Raw genomic sequence first — 17,182 nt, forward strand, 5'->3', positions numbered from 1 at the left:
AAAAAAAAAAAAAAAAAAAAACGTTGAAAGAGATTAACTGCTTGAAATCACACACATAACAGTCAATGGCAGTGACTTAAACTCAACCATCTCTGACTTGAAAGCATATAATCTTAAGTAATGATTAATGATTTTGTAATATTATATCCACTATGATATGGTACCAAAAGAAAGCTAATTTGGAAGTCAAAGCGTGATCTCTAAAGTGACAGTTGGTAAGTAGGTAGTATCTCTAGGCTGGCAGTCTAACTGGAAAAACCTAAGCTAACTTGTGAGGTATCTGACAGGTAAGCCAAAAATGGAAGTGGAAGGTCCAGAAAATGGCCCTGAAATTTGGAAATCAAGATCGCACCAAGAAGTTAGCTATAGGGGTGCCTGGGTGGCTCAGTCGGTTTAGTGTCCAACTCCTGATTTCAGCTTAGGTCATGATCTCACAGTTCGTGGGTTCAAGCCCCATGATGTGGGTTGTCCGTGCGGAGCCTGTTTGGAATTCCTTCTCCCTCTCTCTCTCTTTCACTCAAAATAAATAAATAAGCTTATTAAAAAAAAAAAAAGTTAGCACTAAATCCTTGCAAGATAAGGGTAAGCATGATGTTATCCTAGATAGACTGTGGTATTAGGCAGATTAACAAGGCAGAGATCCAGTAATTTAGTGCAAGATGTGAATCAAGACATCTCCAGGGCTAGGCAAAAACTCATGGAAAAGTTTAGAGATAAGAATATAGTAAGCATAACTTGGCACCCAATGCTAGAATGCTGGTTTGCATTTGTAAAATCTCTCCTTACCCCCAACAGACCTTTACTTCACTACTCCCTTACTACCCTGGTCCAATTTGTGGACTTCTCAGCAGAATGAATCCCCAAATTTGAAAATTTCAAATGTAGGAGTTACATAGTAATAGAAGAGGAGAGAAGATAGATAAAGAGGCTGGAAATTGCTAGAAAACATTAATTAAATATTCAGTTACCTAAGTAATTATGTGTGAAATAGCCAGATATTATTATGTAAATCACATTCACAGTCTCATTTAGTTTTTCTTTTTACATTAAAAAAAATGCATATGAGCTCATCTGATAAAGATTTGTCATTTGAAGGCTTTTGGTTAAATGACATTGCCACTTGACAGATAAAAAAAAATCATGATATTCAAAATTCTTCAACCCCCAAGTGGCCTAAAGTACAGGGGTGTTCATAAACTATCTTTAAAAGGAGAGTATAACGTATTGCCTCCTGTCAGTGAGAAAGGACTTATCTTAAATCAAGAGCTGCCAGTGTCTAAGATATATTTATTTCTTTAAAGGAAGTGGATTTTAAGCCAAACTTCCCACCTGCTAGATTAGAAGCAGTAAAATCCAGATATATTAAAGATATTAGTGATCTGAATAGATTATAGTAATTTAACTAAATTTCATTAAACTTTGTAATTCTCATAAGATAATGCCTATTTGCATAAAGTATGTTTTACTTTCAAGTTTATCTTTTTATAGTATGTTTATCTTTGGAATTTAAATGGAATAAATATATTTCATTTTTATAGAAAATGAGCACTATTTAAATAATGAATAGAATTTTGTATTGACCATCTTGAATGGGTTTATATAACTTTTAAGGGCACTGTGTTTTCCAAACGCCTCAAGTTAGTTATCTCTCCTAGACATATATTACAAAATCAAAGTCTCTATTCCAAGTTTGGCTTGTTTCTAAATTTGTCTTCCTTATACATTATAAGGCAGGTTTGATGTATATTGAAAATAATATGATGTTTTTAAGCTAGTATCTTTATTGATGATAGTATGTAGTTTTAAATTCATAAGCAATAGTCAGCAACCTAGAATCTAATCCAATTGTTACAAAGTTCAATGCTTTTAATAACTCAGTTCTGGGTAATTGGCAAGATTGAATACGTACCTTAAAATAACATGAAGGAAGTAGACTAAACATATTCTTGTTTCTTAAATAGTTTAATATTATATTAACATGGAATACATTATTCTTTTCAGAACCTAAAAGACCTAATTTTAGGATTTTAAGTTCACCAGGGCCACTAGTTCTTATCAAAAGCTTGTTACTTCCTCTCCTAAAAGTGAATCCAAACTCTAGTGGCATAACAAATAAAATGACACTGACAGCTTCTATTTTACTTCAGGTTGCTTGAGGAGGTTGATGCATTGGTGATGTAATGGGTTATATTTCAGGAGCAAAAAAGGGAGAAAAGGACAAAAGTACTAATTAATTTTGAAATCCATATATTTCTGGGAGGATGAATACACAGGATAATATGATAATCCCAAATGTCAACCTTTCACTGAACTTCTAAAATTTTTTTTAATAATGCTTTAATTTTTCACCTTCATATAAGTCTCAAGGTCCACTTTTAGCAAAGGTCTCAAAAAAGCCCAAATGCAAACTCAGGTATCATGTTTTTATATTTAAAAAGTGCAGTGTGAGCAGCCCAGGTATCAGGTCTCATTTTCATACCCTTGCCGCACTGGTGGCACTGTAGAGAAACCACCATAAATCATCTCTTGGCTGTATACAATTAATTTTATGTTCTGCACTTGTCCTCCCATATGTTTTTATGCTGTTTCTTTCTATATTTGATTTTTGAGGTCACTCTGGGTTTGAAGTAAAATACTCAAGCTTCATATTAAAATATCGCTGGGTGATATTATAAGTTTTAATAACCAATTTCAGGGTCACCTTTTCCCATAAGTTTTAAAATTAACTGTCAAAAAGTGTCAAAAAATAACCTTTAACTCTCTGACCCTTTTAAATATAAGAGGATATTAAGTGGGTTTATTGCATAATTTCTTGAAGGGTAAAACATTTCTACTATCACATATTTTCACAGTGATCCCTTTATCTTATTTATTATTACCTTGGAGGTGGTTTCAGACGTCATCAGAGTTTTTTACTACTTAGCTGATTTGCAGTAAAAGAGGCAAAAACCTTTTTTAATAATTTTCAGAATAGCTATTCTTCCAGACGGAAGCCTACGGATCCTAAATGCTTCTAAATCAGATGAGGGAAAGTACGTTTGCCAAGGGGAAAATGTCTTTGGTTCTGCTGAAACCATAGCTTCAGTATCTGTAAAAGGTAAGAAAATGTGGCTAACTGTGTTACAAGCATAGTTTCACAGCTTTGTCAGAAAGCGAATAAATACAATATGCATGTAAATTGTGTTTGCGCCTATGTGTGTGCATGCTTCTATTGATAAGATACACTACAAACATAGAACTAACACAGCCAAATTGTCCCTTCCATTATTTAGGAGACCATAAAGAAAGGAACACATTGTTGGTAGAAACTTAAATATTTTGCTTTGAACAAAATACGTGAGAGGATAAAGAAATCTTTCTGAAGTTTTACTTGATGTCTCAAAATTTAAAAGTATTCCAACAGTATAAAAATATTTTTCCTCTATCAAGATTAATTTTAACATCAATCAGTAATATTCCTTTGTCACCGTGGGATCTGGGGCAGAAAGGATAGCAGACAGAGGACAGGAATGTGTGGTGTTTGAGTGTGCATCAGTTAAATGGTTACCTGAGCTGCTCTTTGGTGCTTGCATCAATGGAATTCTTTATATACTGTCATTTTTTAGTGTTATAAATATTGTCACTTAAATGTTTCTGTTAGTTTTCTAGTTCTAAAGTGAACTAGATTTTGGCCTAGAACATTTTTTTGAGACTACATATCATTGTTTACTACTAAGAATATCTCATATGTTAGGCAGAAAAATCTCATCAATTGGCAAAGAAATATTTTTCACAACTGCACTATATCCTTGATTTTTTCCATGTGGGCATGTATTATATAGTGAATCATACTTTGGCTAAAAAAAAGTAGAAATGCCTTCTTTTTCTTTAGAAATAAAAGTGTCATTAAAATAGCCAGCACTCTGATATTTTAGAAAAGAGGCAAACATTAACAGAAGGAAGGAACATGATTTAAATGATGTTTTCATTTACAGCATACATTATGGGAATCTAATTCAGTCTGCTAATCTGTGTCTCATTGTGCTATATAATGTTTATCATAATGAAGCAATGCTGGATTCACAGACTTTTTTGTAAATAATATCAAAAAAGTTTTCTGTAAACCAAAAGTGAAATGGAATATTTAGTTACCCAGAACATTCCAATTCTCACAACGTTTAAACTATAATATGCTGTGATGATCTGTCTTCTCTGATGAAGTCAGAATTTAGAAAGCCACACGGAATATATGACTTTTAGGATGTTAATATTTATATTCATTTTCTCTCTGACTGCTTAAAAGGATGTTGCATATTAAAGGATCTTATCCGTGGTTAAGAATGATGTTTCATCAGACTATGCTATTGCCAACAATAGAGCTAAAATAGGAAAATTAGCCTAATTTTTAATCATTTGTGTCAGTCTTCTTGAGGTATCTACAACCAGGAATCTAGGAAAAAAGACTAAATCAAAATCCTATCTCCATCACCTTCCTACTTCATTTTAAAAAATCATATTTCAATTATTTGATTACTAGCTTAAATAACCCTTAGATGAATAGCAGTATTAGCCTTTATTGGTTCAAACTTATTTTAAACACAGTAAAAATGTATCTATTTTTAAATTTTTAATTGAATCCTTTAGTAATTAAACACACATTTTTTCTCAAAAAATTTTCCATTCAATAATTTGCTTTTCTTTCTGGATCTAAATTAAACCATCCACAATTTATCAAAATTATTTTATAATCAGTTAGAGAAGTGCATTTTCTATTCATAAAAGGGTTTTGTAGTGTATAAAGCAAATATAAGTTGGCATAGTTGTAGTATTATATTTTTATCTGTGTTAAAATAGTAATTTGAGAGGAGGTGACTTCTATAACTTTTAAAGAAGTGAACTCACCTGACTTCTTCCTCCTTAGATATGGAACATATTTTATTGTAAAAAAAAATCCTTTTATTTATACTTGATGATCCTTGAAGGTAGACCAGGAGGTTACAACTTCTTTTTTTCTAATTTTCCTTCTTCTGGAATGCCAAATGCTACTTATAGTTATGTATTTTCTTGTCTTTTTCATCCATGCATACTTCTTAATAGGAATAGCAACTTTTAAACCATCAGTCTTCTACAAAAGCATACTAAAATGCCCTAGCATACAAAAAAAGGTAATATTTCAATTAATAATACTTTATTTAAAGATGTGTATCCAGAGCAACTGCATTGTATAGATTCTTTGCTTAAGTTTTTCTCTATTATTTAAAATATAAAATACAGGGAAATACTATGTGTTGATTATGTTAATTAATGCATTTTTGTTTCTATAGAACCTACAAGAATAGAACTTACTCCTAAAAGAACAGAGTTAACAGTGGGAGAAAGCATTGTCCTTAATTGCAAAGCAATTCATGATGCTAGTTTGGATGTCACTTTCTACTGGACACTAAAAGGACAGCCTATTGATTTTGAGAAAGAAGGTGGACATTTTGAAAGCATCAGGGCCGTAAGTTAATACACTTCTATTTGTCGAGTACTATAATTTTTAAAATTTACACTCAAATGTAAAACTTTATTATTTATGAAATGCTAAGGAAAAATAGGGAAAAATATATTTGATTCAAACTATTACTTTCTTTCATTATTATATGTTATGTCAAATTGAAAGTAATTTTGTAAAGCTCAGTAAGTAATTGGAAATACTTCATCATGCAAATTTGATTTATTTCTCACTTTTATTTACTTGATTAATTTTGTCAACATTTACACATTACTTCTTAGAAGTTATATTGCTACATACTAGTGTTATTTAAAGCACTTTAAACAGTAAATATGATACAATAAATAAATGAAATAAGCCTGCCTATCCTACTCCTCAAGAAATAGTAATTTTGAAGATTCTTTAACTCCTCAAGGGAATTAAACATGAGCTTAAGCAGACCTTAAACATCAACCAATAGTCATAAATACATGTCAGCCTTAGACAAGGCATATTCATTTTTTGTCTACCAAGTCATTCCCTTGTAATATCTTGTCCTATATTACACAATTTTGTGGCAATCAACTAACTGAAGAGGGAATCTTTTGAGCCAAATGCTATAGAACATCAGTGTTCTCAACAGAGAAGTGAAAAAAGACCTTTTTCCCCCAAGTTCTTGTTTAAGGTAAAAGAATGAAATAATGATGAAAGGAGAGAAAGATGATGGAAGTAGGGTAACAGAGAGAGATTTTGCCTAAAATATCCCTTTTGTTTTGGCTGAAGAGGTGAATCCAAATGTAATTTATGCCTGAAAATCCAACTTAAAGTATTTCCTCGGGGCACTTCGGTGGCTCAGTTGGTTAAGCATCCAACTTTGGCTCAGGTCATGATCTTACAGTTCGTGAGTTTGAGCCCCGCGTTGGGCTCTGGGCTGATGGCTCAGACCCTGGAGCCTGCTTCAGATTCTGTGTCTCCCTCTCTCTCTGCCCCTCCTCCACTCACACTCTGTGTGTCTCTCTCTCAAAAATAAATAAACATTAAAAAAAATTTAAATGTTTCCCCATACTTGTTAATATCCATTTATTCTTCTGTAAACAGTTTGGGAAACACTAGAAAACCACAGCTGTGGTAAGACCAAATATATATATATATAAAGCTCTGTTTATATTGAATTTTATTTTACAAGTAATATGATACAGTGGGGAAGAAAAAAAAAGTCCAGATCCAAAGTCAGAAATTTTCTGGATCCAGTCCCAGGTCAATTCCTAATCAGCTTTGTAACAAAAAGCCAGCCACTTAGCTTTCCTGGGCAATAATCTCATAGACAAATGAAGTGAGTGGATTAAACCAGAAAATTTCTAATGTCCCTTCTCACTTTAGAATTTAATATTAGTAGAAGAATAAATATGAACTGTCTTTTTACGTTTGCCAATGTAACCAAAATTAAACATTTCCTTCCAAATGTTTCTTTTCATCCTGATTTACTTTGAAATTAATGGGAGAGATAATATATATAAGAAATAATTAATAACCACATCATTCACATCTAATCAAATAAATTAATTTTAATTATTAATGGTTATGTTATATGCAAATCATTTAGATCATGTTAAATTAAACTCATTTTCCCTAATTTGTGACTTTCCTTTTTCCTTTACCTGGGGTTAACAGTTCCTTCAAGATTGTGAACAAATAAAACAGAACCAGAAAAATGTAATACAAAAATATCACATTTCAAAACAAAAATATACTAACAAAAATATATCTTCTTAAGATTATCTGTAAAAATTCACTCTGAGTGATCAGATACATAAAGTAAAAATATGCCTAAAATGAATATTGGGTTTTCTTCATGTAAACAGGACCCCTTTTTATTTAAAATATCGAGAGAGATTAATGGTCCTGGTAAAATTATTCTTATATAATAAGAATTCTTATTTTTGTCTCTTAAACATTACCACTTTAGTTTGATATCATTCATTTGTAGCAATAAATACCTTTAATCTTTTTTATAAAGTTGGAAGTTGACAATACCTGCTGTATCCCTCTTTGTATATATGCTGTTCTTGCCTTTAAGACATAAAAAATTGACTCCTTACTCCATGCAAATCCATATGATAAAGGCCATGTTAAACTTAGGCTCTGGATTGTAGACAGTAATAAGAAGCTATAGAATAAAAGAAAAGAAAGCACATTATCATACTGAGAAGTGAGAATAATATCTAGTTTTAAGGTAATTTAGCATTCATCATTTTTAGTATATTTAGAATAATTAATAGAAATACATATGTACTTAAAAATATTTGGAAGCTCTAAAACTACCATAAAGAAATTATCTATCCCCTTCCTCTTAATTACCTCCAACTCTGGTTGAGTCCTGGCTGGCTTCAAGGATACATACTGGAGAAAATACCATTTTATGACATTGATAAGGCAGAGAAAAAAAAAATGCTATCCCCCAAATAATATATTTTAAGAGGAGAAATGAAAGTTTTATAAATAAGGGAAATTTGGGATGCCTCTGGACTTGTGGGCTACTTCCTGTTTAAGAGGACAACTGAAGACTCTGGTGATAATAAGGACAGGATAGGACTCAGAAGAGAAGATGATTTATGAACTGCTCTGAGTTTTAAGGGAAAGCCATTGAAGGACCATGGGGACCTAGGCTAGCACAGCAGAGTAAGAAAGCCAAACAGATTCAGGGACTGCTTAACCAGGAACAGAGTATGCCTTTGACTGAATTAACTGCCCTAGACCTAACCTACCAGTGGGCAATTGAACAGGGGTAAATCAGAAAAGGAAGAGGGGTATACTTTTTGAGCACATTAACACTGCATAGCATCAAGTGAATCAACCAAATCTCTGGGAGAAAAAATACCAATGGTGTTGATATTTAGCATCTCATAGATGGCAAAATATAGCTTAATGGAGTTCTTTACTTTTCAACTAATTGTACTGGTGTCTTTTATACACAGCCATTGTTTCTTAGATAAAACTGTAAACAAAATTTTAAGTGTAGCTATCATACATCTATATATAATGTTATATACACGGTTTTGTTTTAAATAAAATAGCTTTCAGACTGCATTACAAGAGAATGAAAAAAACATAAAATCACATCTCGTTAAAAAAAATAATAACTATTGCTTTGAAATTTAAATTAAAACATCTGTATTGAAAATGCTTCTATTTCCCTTGCCCCTTTTACTTATGCCAGGTTTTACAAATCCAGGATTTTGACTGATTTGAAGTGAATCCTAATTACCAATGCCACTGTTAAAAGGGTCGAAACAATCCAAATAAATATTTGATCCCATTCACCCAAATCACTTTTTTTGGCAATGATATGAATTAACTAAATGTGACAAGTTAGTGAGGCTATCCTTAAGATATTAATTTCAGTTCATCATTACAAGTTAAGTGCTGTGGATGAAAGTAAAATACACAGCCCTCCATCCATAAGAGAGCACAGTTTAAGGGAGAGACCGCAGGATGAGCTAGTGATCTATCTGCTATAACAGTGCTATCACCAGAGAACTTTGTGCATATGGCTGTCAGGAGGAAATGGTTTCTGAACCTGAGCTGGAAAGGTAGGATTTTGCCAGAAGGCTAGGAGAGAAAACTATATCTCAGACAGAGTGAGCTGATAAAGCAAAGACAGAAGGGACAGAAGAGTTTAGAACATGTTTCAGGAACAGTGAGGAACCACTAGACCTAACAACAGAGTGAGGGCACATAGTACACAATAAGTGAATAGTTTTTGAATACATTTAAAGAAAAGCAGCAGAGACCAGTGTAAAAGGCCCTGACTTTCAAGCCATGGAATTGGGGTTGTATTTGGAAGGTAGCAGGGAGTCATGTGATTAAGATTTGTTTTTTTGGGGGAGACAATTCAGACAGCTGTGGGGAGCAGGAATTGAAGCTATTGTGGATTTTATATTCACTCTAGACTGATTAAGCAATTAGGAGTTGACCATTACAAGTTTGGCCTTAAATAACCATCCTCTTATCAAATAAGGTATTTACAATTGTGTTTCAACACAATTGTTTATGTTGGTCAGAGGTCTGCAAGAACCTCCTAATACTCTCAAGATGTCTGGACAGTACCTGAGCATGGCCAGGTAGCCCCCAAAGTTACAATCTTAATGGAGAACTGTGGTGATCCATTGTTTTTTCAGAGACTTGAAAGTCCTAATTATTCGTTAGAGATATAAGCTAGTTTTAATCTTTATAATGTTAAAGAACAGTTACACTGAATATACTGGAAGGCTGAAATTTGCTGTTTTTTGGAAGAGAAAAAACTTAAACATTTGTAATCAGGATAGTCCACTAAAGAAGAATTGCCCTTTCCATTATGAATTCTCCAAACATGCTAAATTGTAACTAAATGGGCAATAACCAAATAAAAGTGCACTATTTGAATGGTCCTTCATATTTACTGAATTCTCTGGTTGTAACAATATACCCAGGAAGGCATAGTAGAGATATTTGACATCATTTTTTAATGAGGAAACTAAAGCATAAGACTTTTCCAGGGCACATGGATACTAAATCGGGGTTATAAGACTAAATACAGCGTGATTTTTAAACTGCATTATTTATTCTTTCTTCTTTGTAAAGCGTACATTTTCCATATTCATTGACCATATGTGTTCATCCCTTCTCTATAAACTGTGGGAAATAAAAGTAAAAAGATGATTTGGTTCCAGTCTTTAAGAAATAAAAGATAACATAGAATATTAAGCAATTCAAGAAAAAAGATGGCTATAAAAAACAATTACTATTTTTTATTATAGCCAAATATCATTGGCTGTGTGTGTGTGTGTGTATACACACGCACATATACATAAATATAAGCTATATACATATATATAACCTATATATATAAGATATATATATATATCATAGATATATATATATATATATATATACACACACACATATATATAAGCTATATATACAACTCATCATAACAATTATAGGAAGTAATATTATTTGGGGAGAAGGTGCTACCTGACCTAGACCTCATTAGGATAGGAAAAGAAGAAAGAGAAAGGCAACCTAAAATGAGAAAAGATATGGTATCTCAGGGCTGTGAGAGATCTTGGAAATTACAGGGTTTGTCCTAGGCTGATACTCCATCAGTATATTAGTGTCTGCTGGAACCATTTTAGTGGTGAGGAACTCACTCCTATGAACTAGTCCATTCCATTACGAATCAGACCTCAATGTCAGAGTGTTGGAAAATAGGAGAAATTGTGATAATCTGTATACCAAGCATAGGAATCATAAAGGAACATACCTGTTTCATATCTATAATTTTTGTGGCGTATTAGGTAGATAAAAGGGGCTAGAATACAAATTCTTTAGTATCATAAGGATTTGACATTAGTTGAAATGTTCTAGCCTATGCCAGTCTTCATATTATAGTTACTTTTGTTCCTAGCTTATCTTCTTGGGAATTAACATCTATTTCCTAAGGATTGTAAAAGTCTCAGAATGGAAGACAGTAAGTGCTTAACTGGCACCATTCTCTTTCCCAGTGGAGCAATGCTAATGTTGTAAAAATGAATGAAATCATTGGACACATTGTCAGGGTTTACTAAGGCATAAAGTTCTGAGGACCTCTAAAGCATCTACTACATCTTCTTCATCACATTAGCAGGTCTTGGAGGCATTTCATAACTAATCAGAAAGTGTGTGAAAAGGCAGAGGATCAGTAGCTCTATCAAAGGAACACATTCTCTTTGGTTCATTATACTCACTAGTAATATTTGTACTTTCAAGTAATAAGGCCTCCTAAACTCTGAGCCCTAACTTCTCCCTCCCTGACAAAGGGCTTGTCTTTCCTCATCACTTGATTACTTGCCTCCTAGATCTAGGTCTTGCTGTAAATCCCAGCATCCTGGTAACTCACCAACTTTCTGTTCTGTGCTATAAACTTTTGACTTACACATATTTGTTTTACCACCACTTTCCAGGTCTTTCATCTAACTTAAGAAAAGAAGTCAATTTGTAATTTTAATAGGACAGAATAATCACCAGTCAAACTTGGTCTCTTAAGAAAGAGAGAAATTACCCTAAAAGGCCCTAGAATTTTCAGACTATTCTTGGAAAAGTTACCACAGCCATTCTCCCTGCTTAAAGAAAAATTCCTCCACCCACTATCTTCAAAGTAGTAGTAGCTTCCATAGCAAAAAAGAATGCCCATCTTTTTTGGTATGTGTATATGTTTCATGCAGTCCTATGAACAGGAACAAAATATGCCATTAAAATCTATTGTTCTATAACATTTTATATATTCATGAAACAAGCTAAACTGTGGGGTCCCTAAAAACAGAAGCTAATACGCTGTTTTATTTTTTATTACGCTGCACTATGGATGTCCACAGAATAGCCACTCAGTCAATCTTTGCTGAATAAAAAAATAATTTGAGGGACACCTGGGTGTCTCAGTCAGTTGAGCATCTGACTTCAGCTCAGGTCACAATCTCAGGGTTCCTGACTTGGAGCACCACATCAGGCTCACTGCTGTCAGCTCAGAGCCCACTTTGGATCTCCTGTCCTCCTCCCTTCTGCCCCTCCCCCACTCATGTGTGCTTTCTCTCAAAAATGAATAAACATTAAAAAACAAAAAAAGACAATGTCTACTTAAAAAAACTAATAATTTGATGTAAACCATTTTCTCGACTTAGCCAACTATTGCATTATTTCAGAGATTTTAATATAGTTAAATACTGCATAAAATTCTGTTAAAACCTTTTCTTACAACAGGATAGTTTATGTACTTGCTTTTTTACTTTGACACAAAATTGGATATTCACTTGAGCAAAATTTGGAACTAAATGAAAGGTGACTGCCTCGGTGACATCTAAGACAGTCAATTATTGGGAGAGTCTTCCTTAAATCCTGGGGATGTTACCTACATAATCTGTGGGCCATAATACCACCAGGATCACAGCTGAGTAGTAATACCATGTTGATTATCCACCTCCATTTACTCTGATTAGCAGGGGGTCCCACAAAGCAAAATTTGAAGTGAGCCTCTTCATAGTTGGTCAAATGTAGCAAAATCAGGTAATGCTTCCAACATTATCACATATAAAAAGACAACGTTACTCATTCAAATCACAGGACTCACTTTGTTCATTTAAATATAGTCCATCAAAACAAACTTTCTGGGTGTGGTAATATGGTGAAGATACAGAGATTTTTTTGCTCATTTAAAGGTCCATTGTTGGTAGTTATTTTATCTTTATAATGCATTTATATAGCGTATGGGTGATATGAAAGTCACTAGTTTCTCTTCAGTGTTTTTTTTTTTATTTTTTTAACGTTTATTTATTTTTGAGACAGAGAGAGACAGAGCATGAACAGGGGAAGGGCAGAGAGAGAGGGAGACACAGAATCTGAAACAGTCTCCAGGCTCTGAGCCGTCAGCACAGAGCCCGACGCGGGGGCTCGAACTCACGGACCGTGAGATCATGACCTGAGTCGAAGTCGGACGCTTAACCGACCGAGCCACCCAGGCGCCCCTCTTCTGTGTTTTTTAGTGAAGAACTGTTAAGTTTACTTTTTTGTTATTGTTTTTCTGAAAGAGAGAAAAAAGAAAAATAAAGCTTCTTGATAGAGAAAGTCGATTTTAGTTTAGGCTATGGCAGGAAAAATCTGATCAACATAGCCTGTGTTCTGTGATCTCTGAGGGGATAAAAATACATACTTTCTAGAGATTTTCATCAAAACCAATTAGGATATTTCCGGTTATTGCATTAGGAAAGGGGGAGAATGAGAAATATAAAACACTATTTACCTCTTAATAGAATTTGCTTTCCTGGATTGTAAACTCCAGAAATTAAATACGCTATTAGCTCACTACCTCCAGAGATTAAGAAGTGCTTACATGTTGAGGACTCCATAATTTTTTTCGTTTTGAAAGTTGTTTTTCTCCAAAATTATTTTTCCCTGTATTAAATCAGGCTGGATTTCTATATTTCTATAATAATATAGAAATTATAATTTCTATAATACATTGTCCTTGGGTTGGTTGTTTTTAATCCAACCAAAGGGTGAGTTTAATCTGGAATAAAGTGTCTGTTTCTTTAGAAATGTGACTATTGGTAGACCCCAGTACGTGTTTGCAAAATCATGTCATTGTTTTTAACTTTGACTATTAAGTCTATCTGATTATTTCAGTGACTTCATGAAAATACATTCTTACCTAATTCTAAGTCATTTTCAATAATGAATTACTTACTTAGACTTACTAGTCTTTTTAATACACATAACAAATTTATAATATAAATTTTCACACCAAATAACACTCCAAATACTTTGTTTCAGTTGAGAATTTCGATTGTGCTTATCTGTTATTACTTTAAATTTCTGTCAGTTGTCCTGCAACTGCACACTGATGAATTATCAAATGGACCTTGACTCTGGAACTCCTTCCCTGTTCCAATCTAATAAAGATTTATTTTTATAAGACAGCAAATATTTTTTATAAATATATATGTACTAAATAGCTTAAAATAAATTAGTAGATAAAAGTATCTTTAAGTTATAAAATTGTAGTTTTCCAGGTGTGTCAAATATTCAAGTCAAGTTACTGAAATGAGTACCTAAATTACTATTAAATCCTAATACTCATCTTTTCTCAATACTCCAATTTTGTACAGTATTTGATTTTATTTGTTTCTTAAGAGGATGCTATTCAAATCTCAATAATTTTTTTTAAAAAAATTCCCGTTTTCTTGTTTTCTTGTATTCCTCTCCCTTTCATTATTCAAATTGATTTGTGGGCCTATTCAAATGAATTGAATTAGGAAGGATAACTAATTGTGTCCATTTTAACTGAGGCTACCGTAGGCCACTGTAGTAGACGCCATGATGTATTGCCCAGATTGCCTTTAAAAATTGAGGTACTCTTTTCCCAAGCCACTGAAAGTATTGGTGGCTGCTCGCTTCACCAAAGTCCCTCTCTGGGAATTGCCCTCAGCCAAAAAGAGTTGTCTGGCCCAAGTTATGCCCCAGCTTTTCAGTCCATGACCAAAGGTAAGGATGATGAATGCTTAGGGATGGTTATAAAGGATAAGCTGAAAACTTTGTTGTGAATGCATTTAAACAACGTCCTCTGCTCAATTCTACTTTCTTCATTTTTCACAAATATTGATCCCAAAGGCATTCCTTAATGGAGTCTCCGTCTCAGAGACTGTTTCTCTGAAATTCTGACCTGAGAGCCGTAATGGCAAATGCCATCACTTAGAAAGCACTGGAAACAGAGATGAGTAATAATAAAAATAATCATAATTGCTCTCATCCACTGAATGCCCACTAGGTACCTGGCAACATGCTAAACTTTTCAAATGCTATTTCATTTAACTCTCACAAATACCCTATGATATAATAATTGGTTTTGTTTTTATTTGTGGTAAAAGGGAGATGATGTTTTAAATTTCCTACTTTCTCAATAAGTTTAATGTGAAATTATAGTAAATATCCTTCATTCAATTTAAAATTTGTGGGTCAATTATTCTCATTGCTGGTAAGATTTTCATATATTCATCTAAAATTACTCACCTTCTATAAAGTTTATACTATGATTATGTGGTTACATTTATACTATGCACGTTCTTTTTCCCAATATTTGCAAACTTTACTATCATGAACTATCTCCTGTAACTTTACCAAAAATATGTTATGTATATTTTTTAAAGGCAAAGGTATAAATCGGACTCTTTAATATTTAGTTAATCATTTCAGAATAAAATTGAAACAGATTCATTATCTGATTAAGATCTAGGCTAAAATATATAAATAGAATTTTACATCATAAAGAGAACTTTTACCCTTCCTCTTTTATATGAATTATTTCATTTGATTCCCACAATAACATTGTGTCAGACAAGTTACACGTAAATAAAGAAACTGAGCCCCAGGAAGGAAGAGGCATGGAGGGGACATCATTGCTGAGATTCTAGGCAACACAAGCACATTTATAACACAGCCACCATTATCATTTAAGCTTCTTTGAGCTTAAAACTTCATTGCCATGAATGCTATTCCAAATATAGTTTGATGTTTTTGAAACAAAGACATGAAGAATGAAAACTACCCATAATTCTTCACAGTAGCATTTTGAAAATTGAAGACAGAGAGAGAGACTGTGTTTCTTTTCTGTAGTTCTACCTCTCTAGCTGGACAACTCAGCCTATTTTTACCTGACTTATTTGAACACTATCAAAAAATTAAACTAAAATATTCTGTAATATCAAATCACCAAATTGTGTTAAAAAATCCTCTCACAAAAATTACTGATGATGGATTGAAAAACATCTTAAAATATCCTCCCATACTTGCCTTTTCAGATGTTCTGTGGGTGTGTTTTCCTATTTATTAAAGCTCACTCTTCTGGCTGTTGTAATTGTATCAGTGTATAATGTATCAACCCATTTTTATCAACTTCACTTTTTAGTCTTTTGAAGATTCTTTCAAAATGAATATGAGATAAATTATGTTACATTGCTTTTACAGCTGAAGATGAGACAATGAATGTAGAGTACAAGAGTTGCAACATTCTTCTGAAGAAAATATTGTTTCCACATTTGAGACATTTAAAATTCTGTTTTCCTACTATATTACTTACAGGACTGTTGGTTTCATGTGAGTTTTCAACTACCAAAACCCGGTTTTCAAGTCGGATAGCTGGTAGGGTTTCAGATTCTTCCCTTTTCCTCATACACATTCTCCCAGTGCATCCATTATACCTTTCCCATCCTTCCACCAAAGCAAGTATCAAAATCTACTGTAAATTAGTACTTGATTCTTTCCCTTCTAGCCTCTACATTTCCAGAAGTTAATTATATGTTTATTTTCTGAACTTAACACAGTACCTGGAGTACATTAAAGACTAAATAAATATTTGTAGGGTTGCTAAAGGAATCAGTGAAGATAGGAGTAGATGAACTAAAACAGCCATTTAGTGTAGACCATTTAGAAACATATGTTAACTATACTATCTAAATAGCCTTTTTATTATTGTTAACCAAGAAAAATTTCTAACTTCTATTGAAGTTAGAAAGAATATCAGTAACCAATAGTTTTATTCATTTTGCTTCATATGAAAATTTAAATATTCTTGATATTGTGCTAAAAGTAATCATTTTCTTTGGAAATAATAACCACAGGAGTTGGTAATAAAAGAGAAATAGTCAATGGATTCTAGTTACCATGTTTAAGCAATGTAGATATGTTTTATAGGGTTTTTTTCTTGTTATTTTTAATTTTTTTTTAGTGTTTACTTATTATTGAGAGACAGAGAGAGAGACAGAGCATGAGCATGGGAGGAGCAGAGAGAGGCACAGAATCTAAAACAGCCTCCAGGCTCTGAGCTGTTACCACAGAGCCCAACGTGGGGCTTGAACCCATTGACTGTGAAATCATGACCTGAGCTGAAATCAGATGCTTAACCACTGAGCCACCCAGGTGCCCTGTTGGTGTTATTTTTTAAAAAGTACCTTATGTGTATCTATGTATCCAGGAGATATAATTTAACCTGCAGAATGATGAAATTCATAGTAAAATAAGGCCCTTGATATTAGAATTTCCAGCTTGTAGGAATAATATATAAAAGACGATTATTTTTTTGTTGTTGTTTTTAAAAGCCTTAGTAAATAAAAGACTGTCCTTATTCTCTAATACCACATAAGGTTTAGGATTTTATAAGCAAACATG

At 33.1% G+C, this 17,182-nt stretch overlaps 1 protein-coding gene across 1 annotated transcript in view; it reads left to right on the top strand.

Moving 5' to 3' along the window:
- CNTN5 (contactin 5) overlaps positions 1-17,182 on the top strand; it is a 495,116-nt gene that overhangs the window by 351,558 nt on the left and 126,376 nt on the right. Inside the window, exons 14-15 of the mRNA XM_049640842.1 lie at positions 2,970-3,097; positions 5,304-5,479. Coding sequence (XP_049496799.1) covers positions 2,970-3,097; positions 5,304-5,479 — 304 coding nt within the window. The remainder of the gene's footprint in view (positions 1-2,969; positions 3,098-5,303; positions 5,480-17,182) is intronic.

This window comes from Panthera uncia, chromosome D1, assembly GCF_023721935.1.
Source record: "Panthera uncia isolate 11264 chromosome D1, Puncia_PCG_1.0, whole genome shotgun sequence".
NCBI lineage: Eukaryota > Metazoa > Chordata > Mammalia > Carnivora > Felidae > Panthera > Panthera uncia.